Source organism: Pristis pectinata, chromosome 17, assembly GCF_009764475.1.
Source record: "Pristis pectinata isolate sPriPec2 chromosome 17, sPriPec2.1.pri, whole genome shotgun sequence".
Taxonomy (NCBI): domain Eukaryota; kingdom Metazoa; phylum Chordata; class Chondrichthyes; order Rhinopristiformes; family Pristidae; genus Pristis; species Pristis pectinata.
This window is the reverse complement of record NC_067421.1, coordinates 43541379-43563663: the sequence shown is the minus strand read 5'-3', so window position 1 is coordinate 43563663 and position 22285 is coordinate 43541379. Positions and strand designations below refer to the sequence as shown.

The 22285-nt window shown below is 44.4% G+C and overlaps 1 protein-coding gene across 1 annotated transcript in view; it reads left to right on the top strand.

The window, feature by feature from the left end:
• Positions 1-22285, top strand: part of LOC127579258 (membrane-associated phosphatidylinositol transfer protein 2-like) — a 314070-nt gene that overhangs the window by 268741 nt on the left and 23044 nt on the right. Inside the window, 6 exon segments of the mRNA XM_052031908.1 lie at positions 801-920; positions 8133-8335; positions 12624-12799; positions 13281-13451; positions 14219-14365; positions 18375-18539. Of these exon segments, the coding sequence (XP_051887868.1) occupies positions 801-920; positions 8133-8335; positions 12624-12799; positions 13281-13451; positions 14219-14365; positions 18375-18539 (982 nt within the window).

Here is a 22285-nt window from a genome sequence, read left to right as displayed (position 1 = left end):
TGTTCTACGACACTCCCCCAGTGCCCTTCTGTTCACTGTGGAAGTCCTACCCTCATATGTCTTCCCAAAAGACATCCCCCAGGAAGAGTGTCAATCCTCAGAAATTAAAGGTCTCCCTCCTACGCCACCTCACCAGCCACCTTTTCATCTGCTCTATCTTCTGATCCATTGAACTAATACATCCCTATCACTTGCTCTCTCAGTCTCTCCCTGTCCCTCCTGTGTACCTGAACCCCTCGTAGTGTCACATTCCTGGTACTGGCACTTCCTGGAGCCATCAACCCCAACAGCATCCAAACGGAGATGGACTTGGGGAACTCCTGCAACACCTGACCACTCCTCCTAGCCTACCTGACAGTCACCCATTCGCCCTCTAGATTTGGATGGGCTGCTAAAATAATATTCAATGAAAAAGCTGAATGTTATAATCACAACATTAGGATGGCCAAAAGAATTTTTTTTCCAATTATATTTGTCACCAATCAAGGATTCTTGCATTGTGTCTATTTCATTTGAATATTAGGGAGATAAACTCCTTAAAGGAACAACTGGTAGTAAAAACAGGGGGAGGGCAGGCCTGGGAGCACACTTCCTCATCATTGCCTCATTCATAAAAAGAGAGGAATAACCTAATTAGTTCACGTGGACAATCCTGCAGTCATGGACACTCAAAAATCATACCCACTGTGGATTTTCCAATCCAGAAATACATGTTAGAAATGATGTGTGATTAGAAAAACATTAAAGTTTCATACTCATAACTTCTTACTGTAAACTTTATATTTTCACTTCCACTGCAGGTATGTTTGATTGGAGACTGTGTTGGTGGAATCCTGGGCTTTGATGCCCTTTGTTTCAGCAATCAGACCGTGTCTGAGAGCCAGAACAGCAGCAGGAGAGGCAGTGTTCTGAGTGTGCAGGTAACAGGCAAAGCAGGCTCACCACTTTGGTTCATGATAAATGCTCTGTTTGTTATCAGCTGACCTTTTCCTTTATCATCTTGAGAAGTGAAATTCAGTGCAGTTATTTGTAAAAATCCAGTGGTCTTAATCATACTGAGATTTTTAGATTGAAAACGATCCTGTGTGTTGAGACCACTTGGCCCCTTGTCCCTGCTGCACCATGATTTACGGTCACGGCGCAGCCTTTACTTCAGCCCCATCTTCCCGCACTAACTCCCATGTCCCTACATTCCCTAAGGATCTATTTATGGCAGTTTAGTAATTAAAATTGTGTCAATCTTGTTATTAATAATACAACAAGATAGATATAAGATGGTGAAGATAAGCTGATGGAGAAGATCCTGAGAGGCAGGATTTATGACCATTTGGAGAGGTATAATATGATTAGGAATAGTCAGCATGGCTTTGTCAAGGGCAGGTCCTGCTTTACGAGCCTGATTGAATTTTTTGAGGATGTGACTAAACACATCGATGAAGGGAGAGCAGTAGATGTAGTGTGTATGGATTTCAGCAAGGCATTTGATAAGATACCCCATGCAAGGCTTATTGAGAAAGTAAGGAGGCATGGGATCCAAGGGGACATTGCAGTGTGGATCCAGAACTGGCTGGCCCACAGAAGGCAAAGAGTGGTTGTTGAAGGGTCATATTCTGCATGGAGGTTGGTGACCAGTGGTGTACCTCAAGGATCTGTTCTGGGACCCTTACCCTTTGTGATTTTTCTAAACGACCTGGATGAGGATGTGAAGGGATGGGTTAGTAAGTTTGCGGATGACACAAAGGTTGGAGGTGTTGTGGATAGTATAGGGGGCTGTCAGAGGTTACAGCGGGACATAGAGAGGATGCAAAGCTCGGCTGAGAAGTGGCAGGTGGAGTTCAACGCAGATAAGTGTGAAGTGGTTCATTTTGATAGGTCAAATATGATGGCGTAGTGTAGTATTAATGGTAGGACTCTTGGCAGTGAGGAGGATCAGAGGGATCTTGGGGTCCAAGTCCATAGGATGCTCAAAGCAGCTGCACAGGTTGACTCTGTGGTTAAGAAAGCATATGGGGTATTGTCCTTCATCAACTGTGGAATTGAATTTAGGAGCCGAGAGGTAATGCTGCAGCCATATAGGTCCCTGGTCAGACCCCACTTGGAGTACTGTGCTCAGTTCTGGTTGCCTCACTACAGGAATGATGTGGAAGCCATAGAAATGGTGCAGAGGAGATTTACAAGAATGCTGCCTGGAATGCGGAGCATGCCTTATGAAAGCAGGTTGAGGGAACTCGACCTTTTCTCCTTGGAGCGATGGAGGATGAGGGGGGACCTGATAGAGGTATATAAGATGATGAGAGGCTTTGATCGGGTAGATAGTCAGAGGCTTTTTCTTAGGGCTGAAATAGTGGCCACAAGAGGACATAGGTTTAAGGTGCTGGGGAGTAGGTATAGGGGAGATGTCAGGGGTAAGTTTTTTACTCAGAGAGTGGTGAGTGTGTGGAATGGGCTGCCAGCAACGGTGGTGGGGGCGGATATGATAGGGCCTTTTAAGAGACTTTTGGATAGGTACATGGAGCTGAGAAAAATAGAGGGCTATGGGTCTCTAAGGTAGGGACATGTTCGGCACAGCTTTGTGGGCCGAAGGGCCTGAATTGTGCTGTAGGTTTTCTATGTTTCTATAAGAATATATAAGAGTTAGCCAAACTTTTATAAACTGTGAAATGGCTGTTATTTGGGGTTTCCCTTCTTTGTTTAAAATCCCCAGTGACCTACTTATATTAGAACATGGAACAGTACAGCCCAGGAACAGGCCCTTCAGCAACCCCCAGCCTCCTTGATGCCAATCCAAACTAATCCCATCTGCCTACACATGGTCTATATATCCCTCCATTCCCTGCCTGTTCATGTTCCTGTCTAAATGCCTCTTAAATGTTGCTTTCATATCTGCTTCCACAACTTCCTCTGGCAACATGCTCCAGGTATCTACCGCTCTCTGTATATAAAAAAAACTTTGACTCATAAATCTCCTTTAAACTTTCCCCTCTCACCGTAAACCTGTGCCCTCTAGTATTTGACATTTTCACCCTGGGGAAAAAGATCCTATCTACTCTATCTTAGTCCAATAACTTAACAATGAATCAACAATTAAAACCCAGACTTTCTTTACTGATTTCACTGCAGTAATAAAAACGTAATCTGTCAGAATTTATCCTGACCATAATACATAAAGATCACTGGTGTACAGTTATTATAAATAGCATTTTCCTCCTGCAATCGATCTAGTTTTAATACTCAAAAATAGTCAATCTTGATAATCCAAATTACATGGCCACTCAAACGTCTGTTTCTCATCAACATTCCTGAATACTTGCAGAATGCCGTCAACAGCAGAAGCTTGTGCTGTGCAAGTAATGTGGAAAACTAGTCTATACAGCTCAACATTGTAGGTTAGATTGTTAGCAATTGCATTTGCTAAAATGCCATTATTATAAATCAAGAAACTTGTTTCCCACGAGGAATAAATAGAAACTGAAGTAAAATGTGTAATTAATCCTGGTTCCCTGGTACATTAGATACAATAGAGATGTGTCCCATAATTCCAATATTATGCAAATATATGCTATGTTTTATTAAAACAACAGACTTTCTTTACTGATTTCACTGCAGTAATAAAAATGCACTGTCAGAATTTATCCCTGACCATAATACATAAAGATCACTGGTGTACCATTATTATAAATAGCAGTTTCCCAGCAATATCACCGTTAGTTTGACTAATTATTCCCCTCACAATGGAACCCATATTCATGAATATAACTGTGGCGGGAAATGTAATCGAAATCTCACTGCTGTGCATTGTGTGACATTTCTGACTATGGAACCAAGAGATCATCTCAATCGCGAATTACCCGTTACCGACTCAAAACTGAGCAAAACCCAGGTCCTAATGTGGATCACGCAAGAACTGTAACTTGGTATTTCTTTTTAAAGTCTTCCATCCAAGGAGAGAAAAAAAAATTTCCGGGGAAGTTGGAATGGTAAAGGGTATAAAATAAATCAACTGCACAGGCTGGTTGGCTTGAAAGTCGAAACAAGCTGTACTTAATGAACCTCAGGAATGAAAAATTGATCCTTTGTTTACATTTGAAAATATTAGACGAATTTCCACTGTGATATAACATTTGTAATCTTCAGCTAGTTAATCTTGGCTAAGATGAGTAATTTAATCAAAAGCTCTATGTTCAACAACTATCCATCAAATCACCATTAATGTAAATAAACTATTTAACAGGATTACGAGGGAACTAGTCTGGGACACGGTACACTGAACCTGCCTCAGTGGTACAGGTAAACACAGTGCCTAAACTAGTCTGGGACATGTTGCACTGAACTTGCCCCAGTGGTACAGGTGAACACAGTGACTAAACTAGTCTGGGACACGCTACACTGAACCTGCCTCAGTGGTACGGGTAAACACAGTGCCTAAACTAGTCTGGGACACGTTGCACTGAACTTGCCCCAGTGGTACAGGTGAACACAGTGACTAAACTAGCATGGGACATGGTACACTGAACCTGCCCCAGTGGTACAGGTGAACACAGTGACGATGCAGAATCTCTTGTGTTTGTTTTGAAGCTCAGTACCAGTGCTCTTGGGGTGAGAATCCATGTTTTTCAGTGATTTTCATATTAAGCAGTCCCTCAGGGCAGAGGATAACTTCTTTCCACTCTGGTTCTGAGGCGGCCGATGAGGCCGCTGCAAGACCTGTGGATTCTGTCTCTGGTGGGGCAGGAGGTCAGTACTTCGGGAGGTGTTGCAATCCTTCCACCCGTCCCATCAAGGGACATGTTCATCTCCATTCTCCATGAGTCCTTGGAAACGTTACACCCTCTCTGGCAGCTCATTCGAAATACCAACTACTCTGTGTGTATCATTTACCCAGCAGATCCGTTATAAGCTTCACCCTCTCACTTTAAACATGCCCTCTAGTTTTAGACATCCCTACCATGGGAAACAGATTCTGCCTATCTACCCTGTCTATACCTCTCGTAATTTTATATCCCTCTATTATATCACCTCTCAGCCTCCTCTACTTCAGGGAAAACAGACCCAGCCTATCCGATCTCTCCTGATAACCCAAGCCCTTCAATGCAGTTTGTGTCGTGTCTGATATCTTGATATTCAAAAGCTCTTTACCTCAGCCAGAAAAGGCTGTGCTAGCACACCAAAGGTGGTGGTGAATCTCATCAACAATGTCTGCCTCCGTTAAGCTGTCACTGCTGGGATATGGGACAAAGTTTAGACGGAGCAGAATTTGTTAGGTGCATCTAGGAGAGTTTTTTTAAATCAATATGTAGATAATCCAACGAGAGGAGGGGCCATACTGGACCTGGTGTTGGGTAATGAGCCAGGCCAGGTGACCAACCTTTCAGTGGGAGAACAGTAGGGAAAAGTGATGACAACTCCTTAAGTTTTAAGTTAACTATAGATAATGATAAGTATGGACCTTGCAGAGAGTATTAAATTGGAGCAGGGCAAATTACGAGAGTATTAGGCAGGAACTAGGGAGAGTTAATTGGGAACAGCTGTTTTTGGGCAAGTCCACATCTGACATGTGGAGGGTGTTTAAGGACCAACTGCACAGAGCACAGGACAGGGATGTTCCAGTAAGAAGGAAGGACAAGGATGGCAAGGTAAGGGAACCCTTGGATGTTGAGCGAGGTGGTGAATTTAGTCAAGAAGAAAAAGGAAAAGCTTAGGAAGCGAGGATCAAACAGAACCCTTGAGGATTATAAAGAAGCCAGAAAGGAACTCAACTCGAGAAGGGAATTGGGAAAGCCATGAACAGGAGGGGCTATGAAAAGTCCTTGGCAAGTAGGATTAAAGAAAATCCCAAGGCATTCTATACATATCTCAAGAGCAAGAGGATAACTAGGGAGAGGGTAGGACCACTCAAGAATAAAGGAGGGAACATGTGCTTGGAAGGGAAGGATGTGGGTGAGGTCCTTAATGAGGACTTTGCATCAGTATTTACCAAGGAGAAGGACGCGGAGGATAGGGAGGTCAGTGCGGAGTGTGCTAATATGCTGGGGCATTTCGAGATAAAGCAGGAGGTAGTGTTGGGTCTCTTAAAGAGCATCAAGGTGGATAAGTCCCTATAGCCTGATGGGATATACCCCAGGTCATTAAGAGAGGCAAGAGATGCGATCGCTGGGGTCTTGACCAATATCTTCGTGTCCTCTCTAGCCACAGGTGAGGTCCTGGAGGACTGGCAAGTAGCTAATGTTGTTCCATTATTCAGGGGAAGCAGGGATAATCCTGGCAACTATAGACTGATGTCTCACGTCAGTGGTAGGGAAGTTACTGGAGAGGATTCTTAGGAATAGGATTTATGAGCATTTGGAAAAGCATAGCCTAATTACGGACAGTCAGCATGACTTTGTGCAGGGCAAGTCGTGCCTTACTAAAGGCTGAGTTTTTTGACGAGGTGCCGAGGGTGAAGGTAGAGCTGTAGATGTTGTCTACATGGATTTTAGTAAGGCATTTGACAAGGTCCCTCATGGGAGGCTCACCCAGAGATTAAGATGCATGGGATCCATGGTGAATTGGCCATTTGGATTCAGAGCTGGCTTGCCCGTAGAAGACAGAGGGTAGTGGTCGATGGGGCTTATTCTAGCTGGAGGTCTGTGACTAGTGGTGTTCCTCAGGGATCCGTACTGGGACCTCTGCTGTTTGTGATGTTTATAAATGACCTGGATGAAAATGTATGTGGGTGGTGCGAGTGTGGAACGAGCTACCAGTGGAAGTGATAGATGTGTACATGGATGGGGGGGGGGGGGTGCGGTGACGGTGTGGAGGTTTGGAGGGATGTGGTCTGGGTGCAGGTAGATGGGACTGGGCAGAAGATCAGGTTGGTATGGACTAGATGGGCCAAAGGGCCTGTTTATGTGCTGTAATGATCTATGACTTCAAAGATTTATGAGGATGTTGCCAGGACTAGAGGGCCTGAGTTACAAGGAGAGGTTGGCCAGGCTGGGTCTTTATTCCTTGGAACGTAGGAGAATGAGGGGTGACCTTATAGAAATGTTTAAAATTATGAGAGGCATAGATAAGGGAACAGTCTTTTCCCCAGGGTAGGGGAGTCCAAAACTAAGGGGCATAGGTTTAGAGTGAGAGGGGTTAAAAGGAACCTGAGGGGCAACTTTTTCACGCAGAGGGTGGTGAGTATATGGAACGAGCTGCCAGAGGAAGTGGATGAGGCAGGTACACCAGTGTCATTTAAGAAGCACTTGGATAGGTTCGTGGAGGGGCGGGGCTTGGAGGGATATGGACCGAATGCAGGGAATTGGGACTAGCTGGGCAGGCACTGCGGTCAGCATGGACTGGTTGGGCCAAAGGGCCTGTATCCCAGACACTCGAGCACAGGCAGCTGAATTTATTTCAGGATGGGTATGAGTTGGAGGGGAACATGCAGATGGTGGTGTTCCTGCCCTTGTCCTTCCTGCTGATGGAGGTTACAGGTTAGGGAGGTGACATCAGAGTCACCTGGCTGTGTGAGTGATCTTTGCAGATGATGCACAGTCAACATTGCACCAGCAGTGATTGTTTAGATTTATTTATAGGGTCCTGGATGTTGTCGAACTTGTTAAAAGTTGTTGGTGTTGAACTCATCCAAGCAAATCACACTCCTGACTTGTGCCTCATCAGTGACAGGCCTTGGCTGTCAGGAGGTCGGTCACTCGTATGGGATCCCCAGCCTCTGACCTACTCTTGCTGCCATAGTATTTATGTGACTGGTCCATTCGAGTTTCTGGTCAAGGTGACCCCAGGATGTCGATGATCTCGGTGATAGTAATGCCTTTGACTGTCAAAGGCAGGTAATTAGACTCTGTTATTGTGGTGTCAAATTTACTTGCCCATGACGTTGGCACAAAAGAGTGATATCAAATCACCTATAGTTGAGGGAGTGCAGTGACCCATGAGCAACTGCTTAGGGTGAAACTATGTGTAAAAGCAATTGAAATATACCCAGATTACTTGGCTGAGGTACAACATTGCTTCTGCCATATTGAAGTTGCCAACTAACGGAGTTCTGTTAAGTAACAGTAATCACTAATCACAGTCACTTTTCTGGACAGCAGCTTCTGCTGAGAGCAGTTATTGATCACCTGTGCTCTGTAATTGACTTACAGGACAATGATCTATTATCTCCTGGAATTGTTGTGAACAACAGCACTGGTTCCAACCTAGAAGCCAGTAGGCATCTCAGCAGAAGCAACATTGACATTCCTCGAAGCAGCATGGATAATCCAAGCAAGCAAATGCCGAGAAAGAGAAGTGATTCCTCTACATATGAACTTGATACAATTAAACACCATCAGGCTTTTCTTTCCAGGTGAATTTTTTAACTGTCAGGGAAGATGTGTAAGAGAGCCGGTGTGGCAGTCTGCTGTGTGGTGGCTGAAGCAGAGGTGAGATGCAGGTGTGATGCTTGGTAGGAAGGGCATCAGGCTGGGCACCAAAGCGCCAGTTACCCAGGAAATACATGGAATTAATGGCCAAACCTGGATGTTGCAGGTGAATGACTGAGCTTCCTAAAGGGTGATCTCTCCCCAAACCACAACAGTATCATTAAAAATGATCATCAGCCTCTTTCCCCCAACCACATCACTCGATCTATCTCCGTGTGGTCAATGTGTGGTTATTTCCTGGTGAAAACAAACTCTCCTGAGAACAGAATTTCACTGACAGCTGAGCTTGGCTTACTTTCAGTCACTGAGGAGGAATCTAATTAGGGAAGTATCAGCTCAAATAACCTACGTAAGATCGAACCTCACTGAATAATTTGTTGACTGAACAAATTCACTGGATTAATAAACCATCATTTTGGCAGATTGGGAATTGTGTAAAAAACCACTATTTCCAGGGGTTGAATCTGTAAAGTAGGCAGTTTCAGAAACATGAGAAAAGTGGATATAACTGTTGAATGATGTTAAGGTGGGTAGTTAATAAGATGCTTAATTTTACAGTTATGAGTTTTAAATGTACTAAAATTCCAAATAGTTTGAGTAGATAACAATTCTAGGTCTCTGAGAAGTATATAGAACCATACAGCACAAAACAGGCCCTTCAGCCCACCATGTTGTGCCGTCCATCAAACCACCCTCACACTACCTAACCCCTTCCTCCCGCATATCTCCCCATCCCACACTCCTCCATATGCCTATCCAACAAGTTCTTGAAGCTGTCCAATGTAGCTGCCTCCACCACCACCCCAGGCAGCGCATTCCATGCACCAACCACTCTCTAGGTAAAAAACCTCCCCCTGACATCTCCCCTGAACCTCCCACCCGTAACCTTAAAGCCATGCCCTCTCGTCTTGAGCATTGGTGCCCTGGGAAGGAGGCGCTGACTGTCTACTCTATCTATTCCTCTCAATATTTTATGTACCTCTATCATGTCTCCTCTCATCCTCCTCCTTTCCAGTGAATAAAGCCCTAGCACCTTAAGCCTCTCCTCATATTCAATACTCTCCAATCCAGGCAGCATCCTGGTAAATCTCCTCTGCATCCTCTCCAATGCCTCCACATCCTTCCTATAATGAGGCGACCAGAACTGAACACAGTACTCTTAAGTGTGGCCTAACTAGAGTTTTGTAAAGCTGCATCATCACCTCGCGGCTCTTAAACTCAATCCCGCGACTTACGAAAGCCAACATCCCATAGGCCTTCGTAACTGCTCTTTCCACCTGTGAGGCAACTTTCAATGAACTGTGAATATGAACCCCCAGATCCCTCTGCTCCTCCACACTGCCAAGTACCTTGCCATTTACCCAGTACTCTGCCCTGGAGTTTGTCCTTCCAAAGTGTACCACCTCACACTCTCCGGATTGAACTCCATCTGCCACTTGTCAGCCCAGCTCTGCATCCTATCAGTATCCCTCTGTAAGCTCCGACAGCCCTCCACACTATCCACAACACCACCGATCTTAGTGTCGTCCGCAAACTTACTAACCCAGCCCTCCACCCCCTCATCTAAGTCATCTATAAATATCACAAAAAGTAGAGGTCCCAGAACCGATCCCTGCGGGACACCACTAGTCACTGCCTTCCAATCCAAGGGCACTCCCTCCACCACAACCCTCTGCTTTCTACATGCAAGCCAATTCCTAATCCACACAGCCAAGCTTCCTTGGATCCCTTGGCCTCTGACCTTCTGAAGAAGCCTACCATGAGGAACCTTATCAAACGCCTTACTAAAATCCATGTAAACCACATCCACCGCACTGCCCTCATCAATCTTCCTGGTCACCTCCTCAAAGAACTCTATCAGGCTTGTGAGGCAAGATCTTCCCTTCACAAAGCCATGCTGGCTGTCCCTAATCAGTCCATGATTCTCTAGGTGTTCGTAAATCCTATCCCTTAGAATCCTTTCTAACAGCTTACCCACCACAGACGTGAGACTCACCCGTCTATAATTCCCTGGCCTATCCCTATTACCTTTTTTGAACAAGGGGACAACATTCGCAACGCTCCAATCCTCCGGCACCATCCCCGTGGACAACGAGGACTCAAAGATCCTTACCAGCGGTTCAACAATCTCCTCCCTAGCCTCTAGAAGCAGCCTGGGGAAAATCCTGTCAGGCCCCGGAGATTTATCTGTCTTAATATTATTTAACAACTTCAACACATCCTCTCTCTTGATATCTACAACCTCGAGAACATTACCCCTACCAGCACTCCCTTCCGCGTCATCAAGACCCCTCTCCCTGGTGAATACCGAAGAGAAGTACTCATTGAGAACTTCTCCCACTTCCGCCGCCTCCAGGCAAATTCTCCCACCTTTGTCCTTAATCGGACCTACCTTCACCCTAGCCATCCTCCTACCCTTCACGTACTTGAAAAAGGCCTTGGGATTTTCCTTAACCCTACTAGCCAACACCTTTTCATGTCCCCTTCTAGCTCTCCTCAGCCCTTTCTTAAGTTCCTTCCTCGCTACCCTATATTCCTCACGGGCCCTGTCTGAACCTTGCTGCTTATACCTCATGTATGCTACCTTCTCCCTAACTAGTTGTTCCACCTCTCTCGTCACCCACGGTTCCTTCACCCTGCCATTCCTTCTCTGCCTCACCGGGACATATTTATCCCTAACATCCTGCATAAGATCCCTGAACATCGACCACATCTCCATGGTACATTTTCCTTCAAAAAGGACATCCCAATTTACACTCCCAAGTTCTCTCCTTATAGCCTCATAGTTCGCCCTTCCCCAATTAAAAATCCTCTTGTCCTCTCTGCACCTGTCCATGACAATTTTAAAGGTTATGGAGCAATGGTCACTGTCCCCCAAATGCTCACCCACCAATAGATCCTTCACCTGTCCCGGTTCATTTCCTAAAACTAGATCTAACATGGCATTCCCTCTAGTCGGCCTGTCAACATACTGCGTCAGGAATCCCTCCTGGACACCTTTAACAAATTCCGTCCCATCTAAACCTTTGGCACTAAGCAGGTTCCAGTCTATATTTGGGAAGTTGAAGTCTCCCATTATAACAACCCTGTTATTTTTGCTTCTCTCCAAACACTGCCTGCCAATCTGCTCCTCTATATCTCTACTGCTACCGGGGGGCCTATAGAATACTCCTAGTAGAGTAACTGCTCCTTTCTTGTTCCTTAATTCCACCCATACAGACTCTAGAGATGATCCTTCTACAACATCCATCTTTTCCACAGCCGTAACAGTGTCCCTGACCAGTATCGCCACCCCTCCACCTCTTCTCCCCCCTTCCCTATCCCTCTTAAAACACCAAAAACCAGGAATATTCAATATCCACTCATCTCCTGACATCAGCCACGTCTCAGTAATAGCCACGATATCATAGTCCCCCATACTTATCCAAGCCCTCAGTTCATCCCCCTTATTCCTAACACTTCTTGCATTTCAGTCCATCTACCTTACTACTTTTACAGCCTGTATTCTGCTTCTCCTTCCCCAAAGCCTCTCTACCTGTTTGATCTAACTTTTCCCCGTCCCCTTCCTCTGACCTACTCCTCCGGTTCCCTTCCCCCTCACAAACTAGTTTAAACCCTCCCGAATGTTGTTACAAACAACATTTATTGAATGCTGAAGGTTGTATTGTGGATATGATTTTAGGGTGAGTTGGTTTCCCTGCAGTGTTATAATGTAAAGTTGTTGGACAGTCCTGGTATTCAGTGTCAACACATTTCATCTTGATGACACAGGAGACTGCAGATGCTGGAATCTGGAGCAACGAACAATGTGCTGGAGGAACTCAGCGGGTTGAGCAGCATCTGTGGAGGGGAAAGGAATCGTTGACATTTCAGGTCAAAACCCTGCATCAGGACTAAGCGTGGAGAAGGAAGACAGCCAGGATAAAGGGGGAAAGGGGGTGGTGGTGAGACGGGGGCCAGTGAGTGATTTGGTGATCATGTTGAATTTGATTTTGTGCTTGATTCAAATCTTCAGGTTTGACCTCAGTTCACAGCCCATGAAAGTACATCCCATAATGTGGTTTACTGTGATTTGTGAGATGTTGTCATTTCCTTCTGTTCTCTCAGTAATTCCTATCATTTATTGGCCATGCCAAGTCTCTGCAGCCGCAGTGTTTTGGTAGAAAATTAATTTAGAGGCTAATTTTAACAAGAATGTATTTTCTCTTATAGTTTGCAGTCCAGTGTTTTGAGGACTGATTCAGGGTCCAGGCGATCTAGCAGTTCAACCATGCTGGAAGGAGTGAGCCCTGGGAAGTTTGAATTTGAAGTGACTGACTTCTTTCTGTTTGGTTCCCCTTTGGGGCTGGTGCTGGCACTGAGGAAGACAGTTGTCCCCAACTTGGATGGTGGGTATCTTGATCAATCCAATTCCCTTTATGTGTTACTGAAAGATCATTTGCCGATAGAGCTTGCTTTTAAATTCTGTGCTGACTGTGAGGATACGTTGTCAAGTCGCTCCATGAAGTATGATCTCATGTGTCAGAAGTTCTCGCTGTGGGCAGACTGAACAAAACGGGTTGTAGTACTTGACAAGAGACTCTCTCAGCATTGGGGCTAGAGTGGGGAGAACACAGACTTGTAGCAGTTACGTTGCTATTGCTCTAAATATATTGCATTTTCATTTTTTGAATCTTAGAATTTATTCAACAGGCATGAAAAACCAATTAGCTTCAATTGAAATAGTACAGCAGTTTCTTTTCCACTTGTTGTTTTGAATGCCCATTACTGTTCCACTTCAGCTGTTTTACTTACATCACAGAAATCATGTTTACTTTATTTGATCCAAACAAAACTTCGTTCCTGTGATACTGTTCCATTTTTCACTAGTTTCCCAGCTGAGGCCGGCGTGTCAGCAGGTTTACAATCTGTTCCACCCAGCTGATCCCTCATCATCCCGATTGGAGCCACTCCTGGAGAAGAAGTTCCATCTGTTAGCACCATTTAATGTTCCCCGCTACCAGAGGTTCCCACTGGGTGATGGCAGCTCTGCTCTTCTGGGTATGCACATTTTCAATGGAAATACAAAATTATTGGTTGACGTGGGTGCTCTGTTCACATCACCTTACTGGTTTACCAATACCTACTGTGAACAACGTTTTACAAGTAAATTATGTCTAATTAGCCAATGTGATCAAAGCTATAGTTTATAACAAGCACTGTAGATAGAAACTATTTCAGAAACTGAGGAAAGAGAACTTTTGGTAATGCCTGCTGGTCCAGAGACCAATTTTGTTTACTACTTCTGGTGAACAGAGGCACATTTCCGAGTCTAAGTAAAAGACCACTGACAGGCTGAAGTAATAGGAAATAGTGATCATGCTGTATCCAAAGGGCCCTGAGTTGAGCTGCAGTAACCAGAATGTTGAAGGGCTATCACTAATATAGGTATTTTTACAATACAGTATCAACAGAAATTTAACAGCAGACTTGTGTCCGAGCTAAAGGCTGCAGAGGTCAGGGCTTGATTCTCCATAATTTTTGTTAATGCATTGGCTGAGAGCCCATGTTCTTTATTGTTTTGTGGTTCATCAAGTTCGTCTATGCATGAGTTTTAAACAGATAAGGTTGACCTTACATTTAAAACCATTTGTTAAAATATGTAAGTTCTAGTAAACTATTTCAGTAGCTTGAGGGAAAAAGACATAATAGAATATAAAGAAATAAGATGTTAGCATAATCTGTGAACATTGTTTGTGAGCATTGTACTGTTGCGGTTTGGTTTGTGGCTACATGTCTGCCCTCTTGTTTTTCTCCATCTGCTTTAGTTGAGACAATCCAGAACAATCCCATCCTTATCCTGGAAACTCCATTTGTGACTCTCCGCCGACAGGAGAGTGTAATGGAAACCAGTATACCTGTTCCTGTCTGTAACTGGCAAGATGCTTCCAGTAGGAATCCAACTGTTGCAGAGTGTGTGTAGTCTCTCCTTTTGTACTCTTGTGATTTGTGTCGTGTGCTTGCTTCTTTGCATGGAGACTATAAGATTTGTCATTAGGATGGACTTGAAACATTTCACTGCAGGGGAGGTAATGCACAGGGACAACATGACACTGCGGGAGGTATATGTCTGGTAAACCCGAACAGCAGGTGCAGAAACACAACCTGTATCCACATAAGCACACACCTACCCACCGAAAATCGGAGCAGGAGTAGGCCACCCAGCCCCTCAAGCCTGCTTCACAATCTGTGGCTGATCTGTGCTGGCCTCAACTCCTCTTTTGTGCCAGTTCCCCATACCCTCAATTCTTGCAAACACTTATCTGTCTCCACCTTAATTATATCCAGTGATCTGGCCTCCAGCACCCTCGGGGACAGAGAATTCCACAGATTCACCCCCCTCTGACAAGCAGAGTTCTACACACAGTGTTAAATGACCGGCCCCTTATTTTGTAGCTATGTCCCCTTGTTCCCACCTCTGCCACTGGTGGAAACATCTCAACATCTACTCTGTCAAAGCCCCTTTGCATTTTACATGTTTGAATAAAATCATTCCTCATTTTTCCAAACTCCAAGGACTTCAAATCCTACCAGAAACTGCATTTATTTAGCACCTTTAACACCTGCACATACACCTGAACTTACACATGCACTCAACACAGATGAATGTATGTGTGTGTGGGTATACACACATGCTGCCCTACAATAACACAGTGGTTACATTGCTGGACTAGTTATCCAGAGGCCTGGATTAATCCTCAGGACAGCTGGGATTTTAAATTCAATAAATTAAATTAAGAAAGATACGTAGTTAATGTCATTAACATTGACGATGAAGCTATCAGATTGTCAAATAACTCATCTAATTCACATGAGTCCTTTTGGGAAAAGAAATACAGCTGTAGACCCACAACTGTTGTGCCTCTTGAAATGGCCGAGCAATCCATTCAGTTCAGGGGTACAGAAATAAAAAGTGCTGGAAGTATTCAGCAGGTCAGGCAGCAGCTGTGAAGGGAGGAACTGAATAATGTTTCAGAAACTGGGATAAGTTAGGGATGCAGGTTTGAAGATGCATGGAAAAGAATGAGAGGAGAATAGAACAAAATGAAAGATGAGTGAAAAGCAGGAGATCGATTGGGATTGGTTTATTACTGTCACTTGTACAGAGGTACAGTGAAAAACTTGTCTTGCATACCGATCATACAGGTCAACTCATTACACAGTACATTGCAGTAGTACAGGGTAAAAACAATAACAGAATACAGAGTAAAGTCTCATAGCTACAGAGAAAGTGCATTGCAGGTAGACAATAAGGTGTAAGGTCATAACAAGGTAGGTTGTGATGTCAAGAGTCCATCTCATAGTATAAGGGAACTGTTCAATAGTCTTATCACCGTGGGACAGAAACTGTCCTTGAGCCTGGTGGTTGGTGCCCTCAGGCTCCTGTATCTTCTGCCTGATGGGAGAGGAGAGAAGAGAGAGTGACCCAGGTGGGTGGGGTCTTCAATTATGCTGGCTGCTTCACCAAGGCAGCGAGAAGTGTAGACAGAGTCCATGGAGGGGAGGCTGGTTTCCCTGATGTGCTGGGCTGTGTCCACAACTCTCTGCAGTTTCTTGTGGACACAGCCCAAGGGTGATAGTGCAAGGTGAAAGTGTGGTGACAGGACAGGGAAGGAACTGAAGATCCATGTGGGGAAGCAGAATCATTACTTGAAGTAACCAGAGGAAACTACTGTGAATGCTGGAAACCTGAAACTGTGGAACTCTGTGTTCAGGCTGGTTGGCTGTAGTTTGTCTTTTCCTTGAGCATTTGCTGAGCTTCACTGGGAATAGTTGAGGTTAGCCTGGGAGTAGGTCAAATACTTAAAGAGACTGGAACTGGAACCAGGGTCACAGTTGTAATGAAGAGTGTCATTTACTCTGCATTTAGTCTTCATATCCCAGAGGGAACCACTTTGTAAGGAGTGAATGCAGTGTATGAAATTGTAAGGAATACAATTAAATCACTGCTTCACAGGGAAAGTGTGCTTTGAATCCTGGATGTTTGGAAGGGCAGGTGTTGCATTTTTCCTCTTCTTTCACCTTGCATTGCCATGTTCTGTTTCTCATTTACAGTTCCAGCGTCCACAGTATTTTTTGTGTTGTCACTTCGAGGGGAGTTTGGGATGGGCGGTGAACACAGAGCTTGCCAGTGATGTCCACGACCCACCCACACTTGTGTTATAGGCACACCCAGACACTGATGCAGCACTTCCGATTCTAGCAATGAGAATAACCTGGTCATGTAGGACACAGATACCGTATTGTTTACACACAGTGGAAATTCTTTCAAGTCCAACACGGCAGTATCTGACGTTTTTTGTTTGCACTTGCTAAAGCATCCACTTTAATTTCAAATTACTTGTCAATTCGTTTGAACTAAATTCAAGATAAGATTGAGCAGAGAATATACAAATATTGGTGCAAGTGTATTGAGAAATTGTAGCCAAGTAATCCCACCTTGGGCAAAGATTGCACTTGGTCTTGTCTCCCTGAGGACAGCTCAGGATTGGCACTTTTACTTTGTAAGTTTAATCAATCGTCTTCAGTCACTGTATTATCCTTGACCATATACTGATGAATGATTCACTCATGCATCACTGGACAAACACTGATATAAGGAACTCTTTGCTTTTGCCCAGATTAAGAGCAGCTCATGTAGAGTCATGCTGTGATCAGTTTAATAAAGAATCCCATTAAGTATTTGATTTCAGCTGCCTATGCTTTCTGATTCCAGTTTTGCATGTTGTTCATTTCTTTCCCCGATTAATGGATTGGCAGGACTTCTCCAATCCGGATCTTTATGTAGTGAGTTTGGGTTTTACTTTGCATTTTGTGCTTTTGGGATTTTTTTGGCATGAGAAATTTGGTATTGAAGTAATTCTTACTGCTTGAAATTCAGTGTGTCTGAAAAATAATTTTTTTAAATTTGTTTTCCTTGAACAGATAACCCAAGAACAAAGGGAGTACATGAGCTAATTGTATGAAACAAAGTTGACAAAATTCATTGGTTGGGTTTCTGGCATTTTAGGCATTTGAAGAAACTAAACATAGAACATCGTTCCAGTTAGCCACTGGAATATTGGAACAATTAGTATCGGAATATATATCTCTGATACAACTTTATAATACGTAATTCCTCACTGAATGTTATCAGTGACCACCACTCCCCATGGCCCTCCCACTCTTTGTCACCCTGGTTTCTTCATTTGTCCATCATTGAAACTGAATGACATAACACACCTGTCTCTGTAACTGCTGATCAGTGATTGAGTGTGTACAATCCTTGGAGTGAAGTGAACTCTTCTTCACCTCCCTCCCCAACACAGAACTCCCCTGTTTCTCAAGCACTCAGACCATGAACTGGCAGCCCTGATACTCAACCATTGATCTGCTGACCACAACACTGTAATCATCCAGCATTTGAGGGGCTTCTGTTTTACAGTATTCACTGATCTGTTGGTGCATGTCAGAGAAGGGGAAGTATGGTCAGAATCCTCTTTACTTTTTGACATACTTCGTCCAAAATGGTTTTTGTAATGCAGGAAAATGCAGCTGCCAAGTGAAATATGCTGAGTACAATCCATAAGAATGATGTATTGGTGTACCAGAATTTAAAGTCCAGGGACCAAGTTGAGCAGCATGCAACCCTCCGAGCTTGAGTTTGACATTGTTTTCCCCAGTGTTAACTCTCATCTCTGCTATTCCCAAGTCAAGCCACATTTAGCTTGGTCGGTTCATTTTCCCCTCCTGACTGCCATCACCAAGGTTCACGGTGTAGCGGGTTGTCCTTTGCTTTTACTTTTCTTTTATTACGAACTTCAGATGGAATAACTTTCTGTACCTGAAACTGATTAAAAAGTTGATGCCTTTTTCTGATCATCCTTGTGTTTTGTCTGTTGTCCTGTTGGGTTTAATTTTGATCTCCTTGTTTTGTTGCAACAGCGGATGTCATTCAGACTCATGCCGGTGTCTTCATGGAAGGTTCATCTCCTTCCTCTCCCTCAACAGCCCCAATATTCAGGGGCTTCCGCAGAGCAAGCGAGGTCAGCATTGCCAGCCAAGTATCAGGAATGGCCGACAGTTATACAGCTTCCAACATTGCCAACAGTGAGTGCCACAGTACATTGAAACATCCTGTGTCTCGCTGTAAACACCAGCACCATTCCACTAGGTGACTGCAGAGAACACTCTCCAATTTGGGGAGAGATTAGAGTCCTACAGCTTGGTTTTCAATAGTCTTACATCCCTCAGTAGTTAACAGGTTTTACCGTTAACAGCTGAACCTCTGAATGGGAGTTAGATAACATTGTTCTGCCTGCTCTAATTAAGGCTCACACAATGGAGAGAAAACCAGGAGCTTTGCCTCTGTATTTAGAACATAAACGTAAGAAGTAGGCCTTGTCTGGCCCTCTCTTCAATAAGGTCGCGCTGATCCATTCTTGGCCTCCACGCCACCTTCCTGCTCTCATCCCGCACCCCTTTACACCCTTGTAGTTTGAAAGTTTCACCCTCGGTGACTCTGCCTCCACAGCTCTCTGGGAGAGGATTCCAGGATTCACAACCCTCAGAGGGAAGAAAGTCCTCCTCATCCCTGTCTGACCGCACATCTTCTCAGCTTTCACCCCGTTAATCCCCCTTGAGATCTCATATGTTTCAATCGGATCACCTCTCGCTCTTCCACACTCCACTAAGAATAAGCCCAGCTTTCTCTGCCTGCACTGCACTTCCTCTGTAGCTGTGAGACACCACTCTGCACTCTGTATTGTTTTCCCTTGTACTGCCTCAATGCACTGTGTAATGAATTGATCTGTACGAACAGTATGCGAGACAGGTTTTTCACTGTACCTCGATACGTGACAATAATAAACCAATTCCAATCCTACACAACCATTCCTCATATATCAACCCTGTCATCCTCTGCTGCACTGCCTCAAATGAAAGCACATCCTTCATTAACTATAGAGAGCAGAACTGTGGGCAGTACTCCAGGTGCTGTCTCACCAGCACTTTCTAAATTTCCATCAAAATGACCCAGTTTATATATTCTTGCACCTTGGAGTAAAGGCTACTATTCCCTTTTGCCTTCCTAATTACTTGCTGTACCTACGTATTAATGCTTTGTGTTTCTACGAACCTCAGATCCTTTGCTTTGAAACATTTTGCAGTCTTACAAAATCAAATAATAATTTGCTTTATCATTGTAATTTCCAAAATAGAATACCTTCCCCTTCCCCGCGTTATACTGTATCCGCCAACTTCTTTCCCACTGACTTAACCTCCCTGCATCACTTTGCAGACTCACAACCTGCTAACCCACTGATCTTTATATCATCACCACGTTTGGCCACGGTCTACAGATCCCTTCATCTAAACCATCAACATAGACTGAGTGCACTGAGGATTCAGCTCTGATCCCTTTGATACCCCAGTAGCTCAGAATTACCAGTCCAAAAATGTCCCTCTTTTATAAGCCTCTATAAAGGTCACCCCTCAGCCTCCTACATTCCAGTGAGAACAATCCCAGCCTATCCAATCTCTCCTTGTAACTACAGCCCTCCGTTCCAGTCAACACCCTGGTGAATCTCTTCTGCACTCTGTCTATTACTACCACATCCTCTCTGTAGTGTGGAGACCAGAACTGTACACCATTGCAGTCCAACCAATGTTTTGTACAGCAGCAACATGACGACCCAACTCTCATACTCAATGCCTTAGCCTATGAGGTAAACGTACCACATGCCTCCTCCACCACCCTATCCACCTGATTTATTGATGTGTACTACTGTATCCTTCAGGGAGCTCCTAAGGTCTCTCTGTACATCGATGCTCCTCAGGTCCCTGCCATTTACTCTACATGTCCTACTAGAATTTGACTTCCCAAAGTGCATTACCTTACATTTGCCAAGATCAAATTCCGTCTACCACTGTTCTGCCCTACTTTCCAGCTGATCTGTGTTCCCAGCATCCTTAGACGAGCTTCTTCACCATGTAAACACGTCTACTGCTCTGCCTTCATCAATTTTCTTAGTTACTTCCTCAAAAAACAATCAGTTTTGTGAGACATGATCTTCCCTGCACAAAACCATGCTGACTCCTAATCAGTCCCTGACTTTCCAAGTGAAGATACATCCTCAGAATCTTCTCCAACAACTTCCCTACCTCGGATGTAAGGCTCACCAGCCTGTAGTTTCCAGGCTTATCCCTGCAACATTAGTCATAGCTCCAGTCTTCTGGTTCTCACCCGTGGCTAATGAAGATGAAAAAATATCTCAGAGCCCTAGCAATCTCCTCCTCTGCTTCCCTGAGCCTCCTGGGAGAGATTCCAATAGGCCATGGGATTTATGCACCCTAATGTGCTCCAATATTTCTAGTATTTTCTCCTTCCTGATACAGACATGCCCCCCCCCCCCTTAACACTCCAGACTCTACATCCTTCTCCCTGGTGAATACCGATGTGAAGGACCTTGCTCATATCCCCTGGTTCCATGCATAGATTACCCTTTTGGTTCCTGAGGGAACCTATCTTTCCATAGGTACTGGCTTGCTTCTAAAAGGCTTTAGGAGTCTCCTTAATCCTACTTGCCAAGGTCATTTCATGGCTCCTTTTGCCCTAAGTTCTCTCCTATATCCCCTGTTAACCTCAAAGATCTCACTCAATACCGATTTCCTATACCTGACTTACGCTTCCTTCTTTTCCCTAGTGAAGTCGTCCTTGAGGCTACCCTTGCCAATTTGATTTGTCCAGTCCATATGATAATCATCCATGTACTTTTCTTACAAGCACCCATGATTTATTGATGTGTACCACCGTGTCCTTCAGTACAGCTACTCTACTCCCACCAGTCACCTCCTAACCTAGCTGTTTCTTAACTCCGGTCAAACTGATCTTTCATTTTAAGCTTTATCATAGAGCAAGGAACAGGCCCTTTGACCCAGCAACCCACATCCAGCACATGGTCCATTGCCCTCTATGCCGTGGTGTTTCATGTGCTTATCTAAATACTATAACGTTGTGAGAGTACCTGCCTTCATCCACGTTTCAGATTTCAGCCACCTTCTGCGTGAAAAAGAATCTTCCTCAACCCACTCTAAATCTGGCCCTTACCTAAAACCCTTGGCCTCTTTGCCATCAGACACCTCTGCTGTGGTGCTGTTTCTTGCTCTCTTCTCTGCTTACACCCCTCATAATGTTTTATATATCATTATCTTTGTGTATCTCCCTTATCCCCCTGTGCTCCAAGGAAAACAGACCCATTGTATCTCATCTCTCCTCGTACTGAACTGCTCCATCCCAGAGATCATCCTGGTGAATTTCCTCTGCACCCTCTCTAACGCAGTCACAACATTCCTATAGTGTGACAACCAGAACTGTACACAGGACTCTAGCTGTGGCCTATCTAATGTTTTATGCAGTTGTACCATAACCTTCCTGCTCCTGTATTCTATACTCCAGCTAATGAGACAAGTATCCCAAATGCCTTCTACTTACGATGATGTCTTCAGGAATCCTTGGACATATTCCACCAGGATCCCTCAGTTTCTCAGTACTTCCTAGGGTCCTACTATTCGTTATGTATAATCAGAGCCTTATTAGCCCTCCCAAAAGGCATCACCTTGCACTTTTCAGGATTAAGTTCCATCTACTGTAGTGTAATCTACCCATTTTACCACCGGTCAATATTGTTTCTGGAGCCGAAGACCACCCTTCACACTATCAATAATATCACCGATTCATATCTTCTACCTTCAAATCCATATTGTTAACAAGGCAAGAAATGGATCCTTGCTGGACATTGCTGGTCACAGTCTTACAATCACAAAAAAAATGCTTGACTTCACCCTCTGCCTCATTT